Source organism: Theropithecus gelada, chromosome 19, assembly GCF_003255815.1.
Source record: "Theropithecus gelada isolate Dixy chromosome 19, Tgel_1.0, whole genome shotgun sequence".
In the NCBI taxonomy this organism is placed as follows: domain Eukaryota; kingdom Metazoa; phylum Chordata; class Mammalia; order Primates; family Cercopithecidae; genus Theropithecus; species Theropithecus gelada.
In genome coordinates, this window is record NC_037687.1 from 17,281,197 (window position 1) to 17,304,057 (window position 22,861).

The following is a 22,861-nucleotide window of genomic DNA, read 5'->3' on the forward strand; positions in this document are numbered from 1 at the left end:
AAGACCAGTAACGTTCCGGTTACAGGCTTGTGGGGGGTCATCAAATGAGCCCTGCCTGGGCGATCAATAAACGTTGGTCGCTCCTTACCCTTTACCACTGCATCTCAGGGGGAAAGAGTGGCGCCTGTCTCTTTAAATTATGCAAATAGACTGCCGGTGGCGTAAAGGGGGGGACTATTAAAAAGATCCTGGTCTTAGGCTGGACCAATCAGCGCGCTGGGCTGGCGGAGACGGCCGCCTAAATGGCCCAATGGGGGACTGCGCGGGATCAGAGCCCGCCCTGCCTCCTGGCGTCGTCGCGGGGGTGGGGACTTTGTAGGCCACGCCCCGGGGGCGGAGCCAGTCGGCAGCCGCGCCGCAGCCGCGGAGGGAGGGGCGGGGCGGGCTCGGGTGTCAGCGACCGAGCCGCAGGTGGCGGCGAGCGCGGGGCTCGGCCGGAGCTCAGGAGGTGAGTGTTGCCCCCCGGAACCCCCTGGGACACCCTGGCCCGCGCAGCCTCCCACGCGCACCGTGCCCTGCAGCCCCGGCGGCTGCGGAGGTCAAAGGCGCGGCGGGACGCGAGGGATGGAGAGCAGGGGTTGGGGGCTAAGCGGTGGGCGCCCCGGCTTCTTCCCCAAGTGGTAATCGGGGGTCCGCAGGCGGAAACGGGGACCGCTCCCCAAATCCACCGTCTCCTAGCCTAGAACCGAGAGTGCACGGGGGCGGTGACGACGCGAGACCCCTCCCCAAATCCTTTTATTCTAAGCCTAGGTCTGGGTTCTGGGGCTGCAAAGATGGGGGCGCCGCTCCCCTTCCAGCCTGGAACCCTGGGCGGTGGCCGAGATGGGGACCACCCGCAAATTCCCTCTTCCCAGCTCCGGCCTGCAGACCACCGGGGACCGAGGATGAGGTACCCGCTTCCCTTTTCCTCCACTGTGAACCCCTCTCCAGGCCTGATGGCTGGAGGAGCTGGAGGGTCACCTGGCCCCTCCTCTAATCTGCCCCATCCCAGTCCCCCACCTCAAGGATGGGGTGGGAGGCGTTTCACTGGCATCTTCTGTGCGGACCCCAAGGTTGGAATTTTGGGGAGGAGGTCAGTGTGGGGTCCCCTGCCTGGCACGGTTTATCCAGGCCAGGCCTTGAAGGGCCTGGAGCCTGGACTTGGGGGGGTCCCTCTCTTACTGAGGGGCGGGGTGTACAGCTAGCATCTGTTCCTGGGGATTAAAATAAATCGAGGTAAATTAGGATCTTGCCAGAGGCTGGCTGTGAGTGGGGTGCGGAGGAGGTTTGGGTGGTGGGGGGCCCCTCCATCTGCCTTGGATCCCCCGAGTCACCTGCCCCAGCCGCAATGGGGACCAGGAGGCAGAGTCGAATGGACCTGCTTCACTGGTGACCTTGGGCAGGTGACAGCGCCTTCCCAAACCTCGGTTTCCTCTTTTGAAAATTGAGGTTGGGAGCTTCGGACCCTGCACTTTACAGATTCTGAACTCACCCAGCCCACATTTTGTCTGATGGTGATTCACTCTTTTGCTTAACATGTGGGTGGTTTGGGGTCAAGAGAGTATTGGGTTTGGAGACCCTCCCACAGTGCCTTGCTATCCTCTGAGCCTCAGTTTACTGCACTGCAAAATAGGTTGATGATGACACTCTGATATTGGGGCTGGGGGCATGGGGGCAGGGAGTAAAACATAGGACCAAGCTGCAATCGTTGGGACGGGGCATCACCACCCTGGTCTCCACCAGTGGGGCCACCTAGGGCACACCCTGACCCACATACCATCACCCACACCAGGGGCGAACCTGTTCTCGGGCGAGGTCCTGGGCAGGAGGAGGTGGGAGTTGCCAGGCCAGCTCATGCCCTGTCCCTTGGAGCGCCCTCCCAGTGGTGGGCACAGGGCTGAAAGTCTGACACCCCCAGGTTTGAATTTGCCCCTACCTGTGTGTGTTTTCACTTGGTCCCTTGGTTTGTTCTTCTGTGAAATGGGCTGAATTCCTCTGGGAGGATGAGAGGAGTCTGTGGGAGGAGGAAGCTCTGTAAATACAGACATGATCATTATGATATTAATGACAGCATTAGTGCTCTTTAAATCGGGTCACAGCTGACCAGGAGGAGGGAGGGGAAGGGGGAGTCTACCAAGGGCATTGCCTGAGGAGACTCTAGCACCTGGGAAAGTTAGGCATACAGTAGGCATTCCATAGATGTTTGCCAAATGAAGTGAGGAAGAGGGAGGAGACCCATGGGGAGAACAGAAAATTCCTGAGAATCCCTGGCTCAGATTCCCACTTGGTGGCCTGAGTCACTGTGTGACCTGGGGCACGTGCCTCAGTTTCCCCATCGTGGTGCTGGTCGAGATAAGACCCTGCCTTGAGGTGCGGTGGCGAGAATCAAGCCAGATTGTATAAGTGATCGCAGCCCAGGTGGCTAAGCCAAGAGGGGAGACATGACATAGTGGGTCATTGAAACAGCATGGTACCTGCCTTTACCAAGTGACCGGTCCGTGGGAAGGATGAGGAAACCGCTGCTACTGGCCCTACTGTACATTCACTGGGGTCCGAGAGAGAGGGAAATGGCAGATCCTGCTTCCCAGGATCCTGGAAGCCAGATCCTGGAAGGTCAGGAGTGGCCCAAGGTCACCAGGCAAGATGTCAGCAGCTCTGGACACCCAGCCAGGCACCACTCAATTCCCAGAATGGGAGCTCGGGTCTTGCCTTTGTTGCTGATGTGGTTCCTGCTTTGTTTTAACTGTTCTGGGGCTGCTTACATGTCTCAGCCCCAGGTTTGCAAGACTTGGTGCCAGGAAGGCAGGATGGGGGCCTCTGAGTCAGCTGGCAGTGTGCTGTGTGACCTTGGGCAAGTCTCTGGCTGTCTCTGGGCTTTGTGCTGGCGCTGTACAGGCTGGGAGACTTGGGTTCTAGCAGGGCTGACTTCTCCATCAGACCCAACAAGCCCGATGTCTCAGGCTCACAGTGCTTTTAGGGGTCCGTAGGTTGATGTTTTCACTTCTTTTAAAATCCGAAGGGAACTTTTGGGTTGAAGGAAACATTTTTGTGTGTAATATTAATATATTCATGTTTATGCCAATGTAATTGGCAAATATAGTTTTGTTTTGTTTTCAAGACAGAGTCTCTCTCTGTCGCCCAGGCTAGAGTGCAGTGGCTCGATCGCAGCTCACTGCAACCTCCATCTCCCGGGTTCAAGCGATTCTCCCGTCTCTCTCTCTCTCTCTCTCTCTCTCTCCTTTCTCTCTCCCCCCTCTCTCTCTCTCTCTCCCCCAAGTAGCTGGGACTACAGGCACGTGCCACCACGCCCAGCTAATTTTTGTATTTTTAGCAGAGACGGGGTTTCACTGTGTTGGCCAGGATAGGTTTGATCTCTTGATCTCATGATCTCCCCGCCTCGGCCTCCCAAAGTGTTGGGATTACAGGCGTGAGCCACCGCGCCTGGCCATGTCTTCCCCTTTCTGAGTGCATTTCCCTCTCTGAGCCTCAGTTTGCCCCCTCTGTGAAGCGGGTATCGGCCTACCTTGGGATGGCAAGATGTTGAATGCCTAGGCTAGGGTTGGTGCTCACTTATTTCCCAATTGTTGTCATGATTAATATTTGTTCGGTAAGAACAGCTCCAGGTTCAGGCTGGGGGGGGCTCCAGGTTCAGGTGCCTCTTGTTTACTCACCCATGGCCTATGTGGTTCCAGGGAGGTCCCACGGGTGCTGATTGGGCAGGGGAGGTAAGGTGGCGGTTGGATGGTAGGCGGGGCAGGGTGAGCTTCCTGTCCCCCCCATGCACACAAGCCTCCAACTTGGTGCTGACGGAAGTGGCCTCGTGGCTGTCTCCTGGCGCCTGCCCCATCAGACAGGGGCCCCATCCCACTTGCTACCCTATCCGGTGAGTATGAGCCCTGGCCAGTAGATACCCATCATCTCTCCTTAGCCCCCCTCAGGAACAGAGGGGAGGCCCCCCCTGCCCGGAACCTGGGTTTCAGGAGAAGTAGCAGGTGTCACTTCCTGGGCTGGCCAAAGCCTGATGGGGCCACCCGTTGCCCTGCCCCCCATCCTCCATTCCAGCTGTGAGTGGTGGTTTGGGTTGGGGGGGGCGACAGAGGGGGCTTGGAAACCCAGAGAGCCACGCGTGATGGTTTCAAACAGGAGGTCATTGGCAGACAGACCAGGGGCAAAGTCACAGTCAGCCGGGACCCATGACTGATCGCTCTGTGCCTCAGTTTCCCTCATAAAGTTGGGGTTGCATCTGAGGGCATGGCATGAAGCTTGGATGAGCAGAGGCGTGTGAATAGTTAGGTACAGGGTCGCACACATACTGGTGCTCCGTGTGTATCTGTTTTCCAGAGGTGGGGTGAGGCAATCTAATTGAAACTGTAAAAACAGTAGTGAGATTCTTGGTTTCTGGGGAACTTGGGCTCCTTGGTTCCTGGGATCTTCTAGAACAATGTTGGCGGCAGGGCTTTCTCATCTGTGTCATCCATTACAGCAGCCACCAGCCCCATGTAGCTACTGAGCCTTGGAAGAGAGGCTGGCACAGCCGAGGAGTTGGGTATATAATTTTATTTGTTTAATTAATTAATTAATTAATTTATTATTATTATTTTTTTTTTTTTTATTTTTTTTTTTTGAGATGGAGTCTCGCTCTGCCGCCCAGGCTGGAGTGCAGTGGCCGGATCTCAGCTCACTGCAAGCTCCGCCTCCTGGGTTCACGCCATTCTCCTGCCTCAGCCTCCCGAGTAGTTGGGACTACAGGCGCCCGCCACCGCGCCCGGCTAGTTTTTTTGTATTTTTTAGTAGAGACGGGGTTTCACCGTGTTAGCCAGGATGGTCTCGATCTCCTGACCTCGTGATCCGCCCGTCTCGGCCTCCCAAAGTGCTGGGATTACAGGCTTGAGCCACCGCGCCCGGCCTAATTTATTATTTTTAAGACAGAGTCTCACTCTTTCACCCAGGCTGGAGTGCAGTGGTGCGATTTAGGCTCACTACAACCTCCACCTCCCAGGTTCAAGTGATTCTCATGCCTCAGCCTCCCAAGTAGCTGGGACTACAGGTGTGTGCCACCATGCCCTGCTGATTTTTATATTTTTTTGGTAGAGATGGGGTTTTGCCATGTTGGCCAGGCTGGTCCCGAACTCCTGACCTCAAGTGATCCACCCACCTCAGCCTCCCCAAGTGCTGGGATTACAGGCGTGAGCCACTGCGCCCAGCCAATTGTATTTAATTTTCCTTGGTTTAACATTAATACAAAAATTAAGGCCGCAGTGATGGCTCATGGCTGCAATCCCAGCACTTTGGGAGTTCCAGGCAGGAGGATGGCTTGAGCTCAGGAGTTCGAGACTAACCTGGGCAACACTAGTGAGACCTAGTCTCTACAAAAAAAAAAAAAAAATTAAATTAGTTGGGCATATAGTCCCAGCTACTCAGGTGGCTGAGACGGGAGGATCACTTGAGCCTGGGAAGTCAAGGCTGCAGTGAGCTGTGATTGTGCCACCGTACACTCCAGCCTAGGTGACAGAGCAAGACCCTGCCTCCAAAAAAAATTAAAAAATTAAAAAAAAAAAACAAAAATTCAGGTGTGAGCCTGTAGTCTCAGCTACTCAGGAGGCTGCTATTCAAGACTCCCTTGAACCTGGGAGGTCGAGGCTGCAGTGAGCTATGATCGCACCATTGCACTCCAGCCTGGGCAACAGTGCGTGACCCTGTCTCCGGAAAAAAAAAAGAAAAATTAAGTCACCACATGGGGCTAGTGGTTCCCACGCCAGTCAGCAGAGCGCTAAGAGATTTGGAGATGCTTAGGGTCCTGGTCATGGACAGAAGCTAAGAAATGATATGGAAATTTAGGGCTTTTCCCCTAGGGATGTCAGTGTAGCATGGTCACCACCCTACCCCCGCCACCAAACTAGGTTTCCTAAGGGGCTGCAGAGGGGACTGAAGGTTTTCAGGGGCCCTGTCATTAACCAGTGCAGGGTTGGGAATGTTTGTTGAAACAAATAATTCCTTGCCCAGTGAACTCCTATTCATGCTTTAAAACCTCAACTCCCATGAGCCCTCCTTTAGTCTAGGCTCTTTTGGACCTTGTCCCTCCATCTGGCCCAGCCCTGACCATGCAGGACGGGGGGATCTGTGTCCAGCTCTGTCTCTCTAGACTGGGGACTCCTGCAGGGCCAGGCCCAGGGCTGAATCAACTCAGGGACCCTGACATTGTCCTAGTCTGGGTGAGCAAATGGGAGCTCTTGGGTGACTCACAGAAGTCCCGGGATTGGAGGCTCAATGATAATGGGTCCAATTAAACTAACTTTCTTCTCTTCTCCTCTCCTCTCCTCTCTTCTCTTCTTTCTCTCTTTCTTTTCTTTTCTTTACTTTTCTTTTTTTTTCTTTCTTTTTTTGAGACAGGGTCTTACTCTGTCGCCCAGGCTGGAGTGCAGTGGCGCCATCTCAGCTCACTGCAAACTCCGCCTCCCAGGTTCAAGCGATTCTTCTCTCAGCCTCTCGAGTAGCTGGGATTACAGGTGCCCACCACCACACGCAGCTAATTTTTGTATTTTTAGTAGAGACAGGGTTTTACCACTTTGGCCAGGCTGGTCTCGAACTCCTGACCTCAGTGATCCACCTGCCTCAGTCCCCCATAGTGCTGGGATTACAGGTGTGAGCCACCACTCCTAGCTTAAACTAACTTTCAAGATTAGGTAAACTGAGGCACAGCGAGGGGCAGCCTTGCCCAAGGTCTTGCTCAGTCCTTTCCTGGGAAGGCCCCGGGAGCTTCCTCATCCTGTGGTCGCGGGTCCCTGTCACTCCTGCCGCTGTGCCTCCCAGGCTCCCAGCTGCTACCGAGCTGCCTGTGGGGTCATGAATTATGGATGAGGCCTGCAGGCTCCAGTGACAAGCCTGGCCTCTAGAACATGCCAAGGACACTGCCTGTGCATCCCCTGCCAGGCGGCCTGACCCAGCCTTTTGTGCAGAAACACCTGGGTTTCCCCAGCTAGATCCCTTCTAAGCATTCCTTCTTATTTTGCAGATGGGGAAACTGAGGCACGGAGCTGGACAGTGACTCAGACACCAGGTGAACACTGGCTTTCGAGGGCAGGGTTGGGACTCATGGGGGCAGCAGTGCCAGCTGGGTCGTCACAGTGAGGAGTGAGCTCTGACTCCCAGGAGGGTGCATAAGGTGGGGACTGTCCTAGAGGAATTCAGAAGACCCCAAGGGACCCTCAGGGACACTTCAGGGACCCCAAGCCCTATGTAGCTGATCACAGCCCCTGCATCTATTTCTCTTCAAACCTTTTCCTGCAGGAGCCGCCTGGAGTGGAGTCGAGAGCTCAGGTCTGGGCTCAGCCAGTCCAGAGTGCAAATCTACTGTCCCTTCCTAGCTGTGTGATCTTGGCAAGTGGCTGCCCCTCTGGGGGCGGGGAGGGCTCAGTTTTCCCATCTGTGAAGTGGATCAGAGTTTTCCTGCCAAGGTTAGGGGTCATCCAGCACTGCTCCTACCCACTGCTATGAACTCTTACACATACCTAAAAACCCCACATTCCATGCCCCCTCCTCCAATCTAGACTCCCTCAGCTCTTGTCCCTCCACCTAGTCTAGTCCTGACTCTGTGGAATTGGGAGCATCTATGTCTTGTTTTGACCCCCTCTGCTGGAGCTACTTGGGACCAGCACTGGGGCTGAATTATCTCAGAGGTCCTGGCATGCTCTTAGCATTGGAGCTTTCAGTTCCTCCTTCGTCCTTTCTCTCCTTCCTCTACAGGGAGGGACTTTCCCCCCATCAAGCCCACACTGACAATGACTCTGTAGCTCAAACTTGCCTCTCTCTTCAGACAGGCACTGGACGGGGCCTGCAGGGGTCTCCACAGAGACCATCAGGATGTCGTATTTTGGGGAGCATTTTTGGGTAAGACCGACTCTTATTTTGGCGGGGGATGCTGGCAGGGCTGCAGGGACTTTTATGGAGATGGGGGTACTGGGTGAGTTGTGGGTAGAGTGTTGGACAGGTAGATGGTCTGGAAGGGATGGAAGTTAAAGTGGGAAGAGTCAGGCTGGGTTTGAATTCACACTGATCCCAGACCTCACAGGCCTTACGACCTTGGGCAAGTCATAGCTTGTATCATAGGGAGACCAAGGCCCAGAATGGGAACGTCTAGGCAACCTGAAGTTGCCCCATGCAAAAGTGCAGAGTCAGTGCTCAAACCCAGGGCCAAACTGAACTTCTAGGACCCAGGGTCATTCCAGCCAGGGAATTTCCACCCCCTTCCCACCCTGGAGAATTAGGGGGTTTTCCTGACCTGGCCTCTCATGGCCTGTGCACATCTCCACTGTTCAGGCTGGAGATCACCTACTGTAGCCCAAGGGATGCTGAGTGACACAGATTTGTTTTCATTCATTCATTTCCTCTCTCCCTGCCACTGTGACCTCATCCCCAGCCAGCCCTAGGAGATGCTGGGGCCTCCGAGAGAATCCATCCCAGCCCCAGCCCCAAGGGAGGAGTCCCCAGTCTAGGGGACCCAGAGCCAACATAGACACCTTCAGAGCCAGCTTAGACACCTTCAGCCCTGCAAGACCAGGGCTGAACCCAGCCTTGGGGGTCCTACAGTGGGAACCAGGACACGGAATCGTGTTTGCTGTGGGACAGCCTGGGCAAAAGACTAGAGGTGTGACATTGAGTGGCAAGTTCGGGGAACAGGGACTTCTCCTGCAGAGCCAGGCTAATGGGGTGCCACAGAGGATGGGTAAACAGGGGAGGGCCCAGGAGTCAGGGAAGGACCAGGTCAGAAAGCCCCTTCCCCAGTTGCAAGCCCTGAGCTTGCAGCGAGGAAGCCTGTTGCTAGGTGACTGGTTGCCCCTGGCAACAAGCCCCACTCCTGCCCTTGCTCCCTCCCCAGCTGGGGCTCCTCTTACTGGCACTTGCTTTCTTAAAGGGGCCGCACTCCCTTGCCACCTGCAGGGGTGTGACCTCTGCCCTCTCTCCAAAGGTCAGACTCCTCGATTTGCCCCTGAAAGGCTGTGTGACCCCAGCAAGGGGCTACCCCTCTCTGAGCTCCTGTTAGTACTGCTGTGTAATGGAGGTGACCATTTGAGGATCAGAAGTCACCCTCATTTTGGAACCCTGACAATGGCACCTACATTTATTTTAAATCCCTTTTAATTGTGTGAGGCGTGCAGGCTCGCTGCAGAAAATTCAGATCAGCAAAGAGAAAATAGAAACCGCCCCCGACTTCCCCACCCCACCCAAAGATATCCTGGTAGAGAATGGTTAAGAGCTTTGAGTTCAGGATTCGAACTGGGCTCTGCTGGAAGCCCTGGAGCAAATGGCTTTGTCTGCCTGAACCTCCGTTTCCCCATCTGGGAAAAAGGGATGAAATTCCTGCACCGCCACTCCCACCCCATGCACCCCATGCACCCCCAGACTCAGGGAGGCCTTCTGTCACTGGCAAGGTTTCATTTTATCAGTTGCTGGTATTGAAGCCGCCACAGCAGCCTGTTTCTTTGCTGGGTGATGCCGGGGCCCTGATGGCTCAAAGGAGGTTCTCATCAGGGGAGATTAAACCAGACAGGGATGCCCCAGTCTCATCGCGCCAGGGCAGGGCTGAAGCATAAAGTGTACTAGGGAGTCATGGGGGAAGGGTGAGCAGGGGAAGGACATAAATAAGCTCTGTTACAAAGACCACACTCTTGGCTGGGCGCAGTGGCTCATGCCTGTCATCCCAGCATTTTGGGAGGCCAAGGGGGGCGGATCACCTGAGGTCAGGAGTTGGAGACCAGCCTGGTCAACATGGCAAAACCCCATCTCTACTAAAAATACAAAACTTAGCTGGGCATAGTGGCATGAGCCTGTAGTCCCAGCTACTTGGGAGGCTAAGGCAGGAGAATCGCTTGAACCTGAGAAGTGGAAGTTGCAGTGAGATTGTACTACTGTACTCCAGTCTGGGCGATGGAGTGAGACTCTGTCTCAAAAAAAAAACAAAACAAAACAAAACAAAAAACCCTTTGGCTGGCACTGAAGCAAGTCTGAAGTCTTGAAGTTCTGGTGGGAGACACAGATCTGAGACAGCCCCTCCTAGGACCCTCGGCTGCCAGCCCAGTCCAAGGGAGGCAGACGCCGCTGGGGGTTTGCCAGGTCTGGGAAACGGGCCAGTAGTTGGCTCTGAGTCAGACCCAGATGCTGGCCTGGGCGGTGGTGCCTGGTGCAGCCTCACCCGAGGATCTCCTGGGGCCAGCACTGTGCCAGCCTCAGCCCAGCAAGACCCTTGGGAATTGGGTGCTGTTGTTGTCCCCACTTGTCACACAAGGAAGGAAACTGAGGCCAGAGAGACGAAGTCACCAACCCAAAGTGACCCTGTGCGTATAAGGTGATTGGACACTTGAACTTTGAAAGTACAATTCTAAACACAAGAAGAGAGAAAATATAGGTGGCGCACGGTAGCTCACGTCTGTAATCCAAACACTTTGGGAGGCTGAGATGGTGGATTGCCTGAGCCGAGGAGTTTGAGACGAGCCTGGGCAACATAGCAAGACCCTGTCTCTACTAAAAAGACAAAAACTTAGCTGGGCGTGGTGGCGTGCACCTGTGGTCCCAACTACTTGGGAGGCTGAGGTGGGAGGATCGCTTGAGCCTGGGAGGTGGAGGTTGCAATGAGCCAAGATATCACTGGACTCCAGCCTGGGTGACAGAGTGAGACCCTGTCTAAAAAAATAAAAAATAAAATATATTCCTGGCGAGCTGGAGGGAGCAACAGTGGTGGGGAGGGGGGTTGAGCAGAGTTAGGGAAGTTTCTAGAGCAGGTGGCAATGACCCTTGAGAAGTGGAAGGATGTGGATGGGTGGAAGGAGATGGAGACTGGAGAGCTGATGGTGGGAATAGCCTGGACAAAGGTGTGGTGGTGGAAGGGCACTGCCTGTCTTTGCTATTTGCTGTTTTGTGGGTGAGGCTAAGAAGAAGCTAGGAAATGAGGCTGGAGTGGCAATTCCAGGCCATGGACTTGAACTTCAGCGTCTGGTGGGCAATCGGGACCCATCGATGATTCTAGAATGAAGTGCGACCATTGGGAGATTTGGGCTTGAGGCTGACCTGGGTCTGCCCCAATCTTGGCTTCAGTTTCTCCATTGATGCAGCAGGAAACGCTATCTAGCAGTGACTTCTGGCTTTAACCTTCAAGCTTCTGGCCAAGTGTGGTGGCTCACGCCTATAATCCCAGCACTTTCGGAGGCTGAGATAGGAGAATTGCTTGAGTCCAGGAGTTCGAGATCAACCTTGGCAACATAGTAAGGCCCTGTCTGTACTAAAAATCAAAAAAATTAGCCGGATATGGTGGCATGTGCCTGTGCCCAGCTACTTGGGAGGCTGTGGTGGGACGATTTCTTGAGCCCAGGAATTTGAGGCTGCAGTAAGCCATGATTGTGCCGCTGCACTCCAACTGGGAAGACAGAGCGAGACCCTGTCTCAAACATAGAAAAATATATATAACATTCAAGCTTCCAGGTACCTGGGAGGGTGAACGGCAGGTTGGAGGAGGGCACAGGAAACTACCATTTATAGAAAACCGGCCAAATGCTGCCAGAGGGATGACTTCACTGATATGTGTTGGGACTTAAGTGGCATCAGATCCCTCCACAAGCCTTCTCTTCCAGTATTCTTACAAGAGCTGATTTGATGCTAAAATGTCCCCAATTCCATCAGACCCCAAGACCCCAGCTGATTACCTTTTTTTTGGGGGGGGGGGTGGTGGGACAGAGTCTCACTCTGTTGGCCAGGCTGGAACGCAGTGGTGGGATCTCAGCTCACTGCAACCTCTGCCTCCCTGCTTCAAGCAATTCTCCTGCCTCGTCCTCCCGAGTATTTGGGACTACAGGTGCCCACCACCACGCCTGGCTAATTTTTGTATTTTTAGTAGAGACAGGGTTTCACCATGTTGGCTAGTCAGGTCTTGAACTCTTGACCTCAAGTGATCTGCCCGCTTCAGCCTCCCGAAGTGCTGGGATTACAGATGTGAGACACCACACCCATCTAGTCATTGGTTTTAAAGTTGTAATGGTGAGTTTTAAGTCCAAATCTAAAGGTGTCCAATCCCAACAGCGGGCACAGAGGACCAGGTCTGCAAGGGGTGGAGAGAAGTGGGATCAGAAGGTGTGTATGAGGCCAGGTGTGGTGGCTCACACCTGTAATCCCAGCACTTTGGGAGGCCGAGGCAGGCAGATCACTTGAGGTCAGGAGTTCGAGACCAGCTTGACCAACATGGTGAAACCCTGCCTCTACTAAAAATACAAAAATCAGCCGGGCATAGTGGTGGCATGTGCCTGTTAAAGAAAAAAAAAATCCCCATGTTTAATCTATATTGGTCTTGCTTTTATCCTCTTCCTCTGTTCTATTAATTTTGTTTATTCATTTTTGTTTTCTGTAGTCAGTCATATAATGTGGTCTCAATCCTTTTTCTTATCTTACTGCATTGGCCAGCACCTCCACATCAGCATTAAATATTAGCCATGATTTGAGGCATTCCTGCTTCATCCTGAAATATGTTGTGTCTCCTGTTTTACCACCCCCCCTTTTTTTTTTTTTTTTTTTTTTGCAACGGGGGACAGAGTCTTGCTATGTCATCCAGGTTGGAGTGCAATCGCACAATCTCAACTCACTACAACCTCTGCCTCCCAGGTTCAAGAGATTCTCCTGCCTCAGCCTCCGAATAGCTGGGGTTATAGTCATGTGCCACCACTCCTGGCTAATTTTTGTATTTTTAGTAGAGATGGGGTTTCACCATGTTGGCCAGTCTGGTCTCGAACTCTTGACCTCAGATAATCTGCCTGCCTCGGCCTCCCAATGTGCTGGGACTACAGGCGTGAGCCACCTCGCCCAGCCTGATTACCATTTTTTTTTTTTTTTTTTTTTTTTTTGAGACGGAGTCTCGCTCTGTCGCCCAGGCTGGAGTGCAGTGGCCAGATCTCGGCTCACTGCAAGCTCCGCCTCCCGGGTTTACGCCATTCTCCTGCCTCAGCCTCCCGAGTAGCTGGGACTACAGGCACCCGCCACCTCGCCCGGCTAGTTTTTTTTTGTATTTTTTAGTAGAGACGGGGTTTCACTGTGTTAGCCAGGATGGTCTCGATCTCCTGACCTCGTGATCCGCCCATCTCGGCCTCCCAAAGTGCTGGGATTACAGGCTTGAGCCACCGCGCCCGGCCCTGATTACCATTTTTAATGGACAGCTTAGTAGTGTTCAGGCATGATGCCCTTCCCAGGTGACAGAATCTGGCTGGCATTAAGATATAGTTGTTGCCTCATTTTCTCCTACTCTTTTCATGTGGCAAAGGGTCCCAATTTTCCATCGAGAGTGGCAGAAAAAGTTGCCCTTTTACATAAATGTCTTTGGGGGAGAAACATAAGCAAATTTAAAACAAATGCTAACTATTAATAACTAATGTTACAAATTAGCAAAAGCTAGAGTTGCCTTTGGGGCTTTGGGGAGCATTGACATGGATTATGTTGCTGCTTGTATCATCCCCATGTAAGAGGCGGGTGTCTCCCAGGCTGTAGTGTAGTGATATGATTTTGGCTCATTGCAATCTCCGCCTCCCGGGTTCAAGCGATTCTCCTGCCTCAGCCTCCTGAGTAGCTGGGATTACAGGCACCTGCCACTGTGCTTGACTACTTTTGCATTTTTAGTAGAGACAGGGTTTCACCATATTGACCAGGCTGGTCTCAAGCTCAAGACCTCAAGTGATCTGCCTGCGTCAGCCTCCCAAAGTGCTGGGATTACAGGCGTGAGCCACCGTGCCCAGCCTCCCTGCCCCATCTTAATGAGGAGCTGCTAAAAGCTCAGAGAGAGGCAGTGACTTGCCTGCGTCACACAGTGCAGCCCTAGCCTCCTCCACCATGACAACCCCAGAAATTGGAGTAAAGAGATTTTGTGCAAGGCATTCTCAGGCACCAGGGTAGAAATGCTCAGTTCCCACTGGCACTAGCAGGTAACAGCAGAATCATTTGTTCATTTTTTCGACAAACTCAAATGCCCTTTCTGTCTCTCATTCTGTGCTGGGTTTTGCTGGGTCCTGGGAGAGAACTCAAACCTGGACCCTACTTTGGGTTCTCATAGAGGGAGTTTCCATGTTGACAAGAACAGAAAACACAACTACAGTGAGTTAAGCAATGGGGACTATATTGGCTTTTAAGATCGAATGATTATGGGGGAATGTGGCTTTCAGGGTTGGTTTGATCCAGCAACTTGATTCAACACACCTTTTTTTTTTTGTAGCTATTGTAAATGCGATCACTTTCTTGATTTCTTTTCAGCTATTTTATTAATGGTGTATAGAAACGCTACTGATTTTCATATGTTGATATTTGTATTTTGCAACTTAACTGAATTTGTTCATCAGTTCTAGGAGCTTTTTGGTGGAGTGTTTAGGCTTTCCTATACATAAGATCATGTCACAAAGAGAGACAATTTGACTTTTTCTTTTCGTGTGTGTGTGTGTGTGTGTGTGTATATATATATTTGTTGTTTTGTTGTTGTTGTTGTTGTTTTTCTTCCCAAGATGGAGTCTTGCTTTGTTGCCCAGAGCTAGAGTGCAGTGGCATGATCTTGGTTCACTGCAACCTTTGCCTCCTGGGTTCAAGCAATTCTCCTGCTTCTGCCTCCCAAGTAGCTGGGATTACAGGGGTGCGCTACCATGCCTGGCTAATTTTTGTATTTTTAGTAGAGACAGGGTTTCACCATGTTGGCCAGGCTGGTCTCAAACTCCTGACCTCGTGATCTGCCTGCCTCAGCCTCCCAAAGTGCTGGGACTACAAGCGTGACACACTCCAATTTATTTTTATTTTTATTTCATTCATTCATTCATTCATTCATTCATTCATTCATTCGAGACAGTCTTGCTCTGATACCCAGGCTGGAGTGCAGTGGTGGGCTCAAGCAATCCTCCTGCCTCAGTCTCCCAAGTAGCTGGGATTACAGGCACGCGCCACCACGCCCGGCTAATTTTTGTATTTTTAGTAGAGACGGGGTGAGCCACCGCGCCCAGCTGAACACACATTTTTTTTTTTTTAAATACAAAAGCCCTCTGGTTCAGCTTCTTTCTAAGGTTCGCGGTTTCCATTTGACTTACAATATCCCCTGTGGCCATATAATTCCTCATTTATGGAAAGACAGAGAAAAGGGGAGGAGACTGAGACAGAAAATGGCAGAGAGACTCAGAAAAACAGAAAGAGACACAAAGACAGAAGGAGACAAAGACACAGAACAAATGAGATTCCTCCCCAGCAACTACGGGACAAAAAGAAAATCCCAGGCTTCTCTCTGATTGGACAAATTTAAGGTCCATAGACAATCCTATGGCCCAGGGGAAATACAGCAAGCTGATTCGCTCAAGTCTGAACGAGTCCCTACAGCCAAGGGGATGGACTTCTGCTCCTTGGCCACGCCCCCGTTGCTAAGCAACTATGATGCCCTCTCCATTCTTTCTCAGTCTCTACTCCCATCCACTACAGGGCGAGAAAAATCATGGCTTTGAGGTCCTGTACCACAGCGTGAAGCAGGGGCCCATCTCCACCAAGGAGCTGGCGGACTTCATCCGGGAGAGGTGAGGTCCCCAAGCCCCATCCACCAGGGGCCACGCCCACCACCCTGTAGTCACGCCCACCTCATGGTTACGCCCTGGATGGTCGGGGCTAGATCCCTGGGGATTCCAGAAACCAGAGTGGCTAGAAGATCCTGGAAATGACCGATTCTCAACCCTGTCAGCCCCATATCTCCTTTTAAACAACAATCACCTGATTTCGAAAGCTCCCCTCCTCAAAAGAGGATGATATAACCTGCTCACAGTGGGAATTTTTTTTTTTTTTTGGAGACAAGATCTCGCTTTGCTGCCCAGGCTAGAATGCAGTAACCCGATCATAGCTCACTGCAGCCTCGAACTCCTGAGTTCAAGGGATCCTCCTACCTCAGCTTTCCGAGTAACTGCGACTATAGGCATGTACCACCACATCTGGCTTTTTTTTTTTTTTTTAACAGAGGTTTGCTCTGTTGCCCATGCGCAGTCTCGGCTCACTGCAGTGGCGCAGTCTCGGCTCACTGCAACCTCTGCCTCCCAGGTTCCAGCGATTCTCCTGCCTCAGTCTCCCAAGTAACTGAGACTACAGGTGCCTGCCACCACGTCTGGCTAATTTTTATATTTTTAGTAGAGACGGGGTTTCACTGTGTTGGCCAGGTGGGTCTCAAACTCCTGACCTCAGGTGATCTGCCCGCCTCAGCCTCCAAAAGTGCTGGAATTACAGGCGTAAGCCATTGCACCCTGCCTTTTATTGTTTGTTTGTTTGTTTGTTTGTTTTTTAGAGACAGAGTCTCACTTTGTTGCCCAGCAACATAGCTGGGCATAGCTCACTGCAACCTCGACCTACCAGGCCCAAGCGATCCTCCCACCTCAGGCTCCTGAGTAGCTGGGACTACAGGCGTGCACCACCATACCTATCTAAGTTTTAAAAAATTTTTTTTTTTTTTTTTTTTTTTTTTTGAGACGCAGTCTCGCTCTGTCGCCCAGGCTGGAGTGCAGTGGCCGGATCTCAGCTCACTGCAAGCTCCGCCTCCCGGGTTCACACCATTCTCCGGCCTCAGCCTCCCGAGTAGCTGGGACTACAGGCGCCCGCCACCTCGCCCGGCTAGTTTTTTGTATTTCTTAATAGAGACGGGGTTTCACCGTGTTAGCCAGGATGGTCTCGATCTCCTGACCTCGTGATCCGCCCGTCTCGGCCTCCCAAAGTGCTGGGATTACAGGCTTGAGCCACCGCGCCCGGCCTTAAAAAATTTTTTTGTAGAGGAGGAGTCTCGTTATATTGCCCAGGGTGGTCTCGAATCCCTGGGTTCCAGTGGTTCTCCTGCCTCGGCCTCCCAAAGTGCTGGGATTACAGGCATGAGTCACCATGCCTGGCCTACTACTGTTGTTAATAAAATATATTACGTAAGAAAAAATCTTCTATGAATTTTCAAAACATCCTTCAGAGGGTTGTGTCATTGCCCCATCATGGAAAGCCACGGTTCAGGTGTTTAAGATGGGGAAACTGAGGCCCAGAGGAGCAGTGCCTGTCTCAAGGGTGTCTGAAAGCTTCTTCATCTTTTTTTTTTTTGAGATGGAGTCTTGCACTGTCACCCAGGTTGGAGTGCAGTGGCACGATCTCAGCTCGCTGCAACCTCCACCTCCTAGGTTCAAGCGATTCTCGTGCCTTAATTTCCCGAGTAGCTGGGAATTACAGGCATGCACCACCACACCTGGCTTATTTTTGTATTTTTAGTAGAGACGGGGTTTCACCAAGTTGGCCAGGCTGGTCTTGAATTGCTGACCTCAGGTGATCCGCCTGCCTCTGCCTCCCAAAGTGCTGGGATTACAGGCGTGAGCCACTGTGCCTGGGCAGTTTCTCCATCTTTACCTCATTCTCCTACCCAGGGCAACCATCGAGGAGACCTACTCCAAGGCAATGGCGAAACTCTCCAAGCTGGCCAGCAATGGGACCCCCATGGGGTGAGTGGGGTAGGGGTCACCAACGTGGGGACATTGGGAGCCTCCTCCTTGGTGGACATCTCTTCACACTCGGGGCATGTAGAATAGAGTGTCATCCATCTCAATTATGGGGCTAATTGGATAGAGGAATATATATCATTCATTTACACACTAGCTTATTCATTCCACAAATATTTATTGAGTGCCTTCTGTGTGCCAAGCACCAGCAGCAACCCAGACAGATAAAACCCCAGTCACCTTCATGCAATGTACATCTGGGTTGCATGATGAGACAGATGTTAAACACACACAAAAAAACATTTTTTTTTCTGGGGTGAAAAGTGCTGGGAAGGGGGCCAGGCACAGTGGCTCACGCCTGTACTCCCAGCACTTTGGGAGGCTGAAGTGGGCAGATCACCCGAGGTCAGGAGTTCAAGACCAGCCTGGGCAACATGGCAAAACCCCATCTCTACTAAAAATGCAAAATTAGTCGAGTGTAGTGGCGGGCGCCCGGAATCACAGCTACTCAGGAGGATGAGGCAGGAGAATCGCTTGAACACGGGAGGCGGAGGTTGCAGTGAGCTGAGATTGTGCCACTGCACTCCAGCCTGGGCAACAAGAGCGAAAACTCTGTCTCAAAAAAAAAAAAAAAGGTGCTGGGGAGGGAATGAAATAGGACTATGAGAGGTTGGGCACTTTCTCAGGGGTGGGCCTGGCCTCCCTGAGCTGAGACCTTAATAGAAAGAGGCTGGTAGGCTGGGTACGGTGGCTCACGCCTGTAATCCCAGCACTTTGGGAGGCTGAGGCGGGTGGATCACAAGGTCGGGAGATTGAGACCATCCTGGCTAACACTGTGAAACCCCGTCTCCACTAAAAAATACAAAAAAAAATTAGCCGGGCGAGGTGGCGCAGCCTGTAGTCCCAGCTACTTGGGAGGCTGCGGCAGAAGAATGGCGTGAACCTGGGAGGCAGAGTTTGCAGTGAGCCGAGATCGCGCAACTGCACTCCAGCCTGGGCAACAGAGCGAGACTCCGTCTCAAAAAAAAAAAAGAAAGAAAGAAAGAAAGAAAGAAAAGGGCTGGCCATGGAGATGTCTGAGGGACAGAGACCAAGGCAAGTGGCTCAGCCAGTGCAAAGGCCCTGAGTTGACAGGCGTGGCATGTTTAAGGAAGAGTGAGGAGGTTGGCGTGGCTGCAGGGGTTGGGCAATGAGGAAAGGAAGTAGGAGGGGAGATGGCAGGGCGAGGCCTCAGGGGCCTGACACACTAATGACTCTATATGAACCTTGTGCCTGGGTGCGGTGGCTCACGCCTATAATCCCAGGATTTTGGGAAGCTGAGGTGGGAGGATCACTTGAGGCCAAGAGTTCAAGACCAGCCTGGGCAGCATGGAGAAACCTCTGTCTCTACTAAAAATGCAAAAATTAGCCAGGCATGGTGGCATATGCCTATAGTCTCAGCTACTCAGGAGGCTGAGGTGGGAGGATGGCTTGAGTCCAGGAGATTGAGGCTGCATTGAACCATGATTGTACCACTGCACTTCAGCCTGGGTGACAGAGCCAGACCCTGCCTCAAGAAAACAAAAACAAAACACATAATGTGGTCCTGATGGCATTTGTAATTTTCTTTGTGGCTGCTATGAGGCAAAAAGTTCTGTGGGGAGGGCAGGAGTGGAGGCAGCAGGAGAAGGCAGGGGGAAGGCTGGACAGGGCTTCTGCTGAGTGGGGCAGGCCAAATTGACTTGATTGGGGCATATGGTGTCTTAGCCACTCTTTTTTTTTTTTGAGACGGAGTCTCCGTCTGTTGCCCAGGCTGGAGTGCAGTGGTGTGATCTCGGTTCACTGCAAGCTCCGCCTCCCGGGTTCACGCCATTCTCCTGCCTCAGCCTCCCGAGTAGCTGGGACTACAGGCGCCTGCCACCACGCCTGGCTAATTTTTTGTATTTTTAGTAGAGACAGGGTTTCACCATGTTAGCCAGGATGGTCTCAATCTCCTGACCTTGTGATCCACCCGCCTCAGCCTCCCAAAGTGCTGAGATTACAGGTGTGAGCCATTTTATTTTATTTATTTATTTATTTTGAGATGGAGTTTCGCTGTGTCACCCAGGCTGGAGTGCAGTGGTGCAATCTCAGCTTACTGCAAACTCTGCCTCCCGGGTTCAAGTGATTCTTCTGCCTCAGCCCCCTGAGTAGCTGGGATTACAGGCTCCCTCCACCACACACAGATAATTTTTGTATTTTAAGTAGAGACGGGGGTTTCACCATGTTGCTCAGGCTGGTCTCGAACTCCTGACCTCAAGTGATCCGCTCGCCTCGGCCTCCCAAAGTGCTGGGATTACCAGGGCCTGAGTTTAAATTCCAGCCCTGATGTTCATTTGTTGAGGGGCCTTGGGATGACCTATAGAGCTCCCTATGCCTCAGTTACCCCATCTGTCACAGGCCCGCCTCTTACGGCTGCAATGGAGATTAAATGAATTAGTATGCATTCATGTTTAGCAGGGATCAGCGCACAGCACATACCTGAGCCAGTGCCAGCGCTGTCCCGGGGTGGGGTGAGCCTGATAAACCCTGGGTGTGACCTTGCCTGCCCCCAGGACCTTCGCCCCGCTCTGGGAGGTCTTCCGCGTCTCCTCCGACAAGCTGGCGCTGTGCCATCTGGAACTCACACGGAAGTTACAGGATCTCATCAAGGACGTTCTCCGCTACGGCGAGGAACAGCTCAAGACGCACAAGAAGGTGTGTGTCGTGGGCGCTGCTGGGTGGGTGTGGAACACCAGCAGCTCACAGGACCCCAGATCTTCTGGGGCCTTAAAACCTGCGGATGTGCGCCTCGGGTAATTCTGTTAATTCCACAACGTCAAGCCCAGGGTCTTACGGACCTGAGTATTGTTGAATTTCAAACTTGCAAAATTCCAGACCAGGAGTTAGCACACTGTGGCCTGCGGGCCAAATCCAGCCCACCTCCCACCACCAGTGTTTGCACAGCTAAGAAGGGTTTTTTTTTTGTTTGCTTGTTTTTGAGAGACAGGGTCTTGCTCTGTCACCCACGTGCAGTGGCATCATCAGAGCTACTTGCAGCCTCAAACACTTGGGCTCAAGCGAACCTCCTTCTTCAGCCCCCACAGAATAACTGGGACTACAGGTGCACACCACCATGCCTGGCTAATTTTTAAAAAATGTTTGGGCCCAGTGCAATGACTCATGCCTATAATCCCAGCACTTTGGGAGGCTGAGGCGGCAGGATGGCTGGAGCCCAGGATCCTCCAGGAGTTTGAGACCAGGCTGGGCAACATAGGGAGACCCTGTCTTTACCAAAAAAAAAAAAAAAAAAAAAACTACCCAGGAATGGTGGCACATGCCAGTAGTCCCAGCTACTCAGGAGGCTGAGGTGGGAGGATCACGAGCATGGGAGGTCGAGGCTGCAGTGAGCCATGATCGCGCCACTGCACTCCAGCCTGGGCAACAGAGAAAGAACCCGTCTCAAAAAAAAAAAAAAAAGAAAAAGAAAGAAAAGAAAAAAGAAATGGGTTATCACTAGTTTTTACATTTTTTTTTTTTTTGAGACGGAGTCTCGCTCTGCCGCCCAGGCTGGAGTGCAGTGGCCGGATCTCAGCTCACTGCAAGCTCCGCCTCCCGGGTTCACGCCATTCTCCTGCCTCAGCCTCCCGAGTAGCTGGGACTACAGGCGCCTGCCACCTCGCCCGGCTAGTTTTTTGTATTTTTTTTTAGTAGAGACGGGGTTTCACCGTATTAGCCAGGATGGTCTCGATCTCCTGACCTTGTGATCCGCCCGTCTCGGCCTCCCAAAGTGCTGGGATTACAGGCTTGAGCCACCGCGCCCGGCCTAGTTTTTACATTTTTAAAGGTTTAGAAAAAATCTAAAGAAAAATAAAATTTCAACACGTGTGAAAATTATATGACAGTCACACATCAGTGCCAGTAAATAAAATTTTATTGGCACACAGCCACGCCCATTGATGTGCCTGTCATTTGTGGCTGTTTTGCACTGCAGTGACAGAGTCAAGTGTTTATAATAAGCCAAACACATTTGCTATATGTCCCTTTACAGAAAACATTTGCCAACAGCTGTTCTAAAGCATTGGAAGATACAGATATTCATTTTTACTATTTTTAGAGTCTTATAAACCTAGAATCTTGGAAGAACCGTCTTAGACTCTTAGAATTCCACAATATTCAAAACTTATAATTGTAGAATCATAGCTGCATTGCCTTTACAGAGTTCTGAAATCCACATATTTTTAACTCCTGTTTAAAAAGGGAGTTGGTAATACTTTGTTTTTGTTGTGTTTTGTTTTTTTGAGATGGAGACTCGCTCTGTTGACCAGGCTGGAGTGCACAATCTCAGCTTACTGCAACCTCCGTCTCCTGGATTCAAGAAATTCTCCTGGCTGGGCGCGGTGGCTCAAGCCTGTAATCCCAGCACTTTGGGAGGCCGAGACGGGCGGATCACGAGGTCAGGAGATCGAGACCATCCTGGCTAACACGGTGAAACCCCGTCTCTACTAAAAATATAAAAAACTAGCCAGGCGAGGTGGCGGGCACCTGTAGTCCCAGCTACTAGGGAGGCTGAGGCAGGAGAATGGCGTAAACCCAGGAGGCGGAGCTTGCAGTGAGCTGAGATCCGGCCACTGTACTCCAGCCTGGGCGGCAGAGCGAGACTCTGTCTCAAAAAACAAAAAAACAAAACAAAACAAAAAGAAATTCTCCTGCCTCAGCCTCCCAGGTAGTTGGGATTACAGGCGTACACCAGCATGCCTGGCTAATTTTTTGCATTTTTAATAGAGACAGGGTTTCACCATGTTGACCAGGCTGGTCTTGAACTCCAGACCTCAGGTGATCCACCGACCTCGGCCTCCCAAAGTGTGGGATTACAGGCGTGAGCCACCGCACCCGGCCTTGCTAATTTTTAAATTTTTTGTAGAGAAGGGGTCTTGCTAGCCAGGAGCGATGGCTCACACCTGTAATCCCAGCACTTTGGGAAGTTGAGACAGGCATATCACTTGAGGTCAGGCGTTCCAGACCAGCCTGGCCAACATGGTGAAACCCTGTCTATACTAAAAATACAAAAATTAGCCAGACGTGGTGGCATGCACCTGTAATCCCAGCTACTCAGGAGGCTGAGACAGGAGAATGACTTGAGCCTGGGAGGTGGAAGTTGCAGTGAGTTGAGATCGCGACACCGCACTCCAGCTTGGGCGACAGAGTGAGACTCCGTCTCAAAAAAAAAAAAACAAAGCACGCACGCACACACACACACACACACACACAAAAGGGTGAGTTAAGCAACACAGTCTGCCACCGTTTGTCATAAAACATGGGTTAGAACAAGCATCTTTATCCATATGCAGATTATTTCTAGAGACATATCACAGTAATAATTGGGGACTTCT

General features: G+C 52.0%; 1 protein-coding gene across 5 annotated transcripts in view; it reads left to right on the forward strand.

Annotated features, from left to right (window-relative positions):
* The first annotated feature begins 357 nt into the window (after positions 1–357).
* FCHO1 (FCH domain only 1) overlaps positions 358–22,861 on the forward strand; it is a 41,703-nt gene continuing 19,199 nt past the window's right edge. Inside the window, exons 1-7 of one of the 5 annotated variants that reach the window (XM_025368752.1) lie at positions 396–448; positions 6,992–7,036; positions 7,267–7,296; positions 7,793–7,866; positions 15,451–15,542; positions 17,400–17,474; positions 20,045–20,186. In XM_025368752.1, the coding sequence (XP_025224537.1) occupies positions 7,840–7,866; positions 15,451–15,542; positions 17,400–17,474; positions 20,045–20,186 (336 nt within the window). In that variant the 5' untranslated portion in view covers positions 396–448; positions 6,992–7,036; positions 7,267–7,296; positions 7,793–7,839. Of the gene's footprint in view, positions 449–3,761; positions 3,863–6,991; positions 7,037–7,266; positions 7,357–7,792; positions 7,867–15,397; positions 15,543–17,399; positions 17,475–20,044; positions 20,187–22,861 lie in introns of those variants that run through there. The other 4 variants (XM_025368750.1, XM_025368751.1, XM_025368753.1 and 1 more) reach the window with 4 other exon arrangements.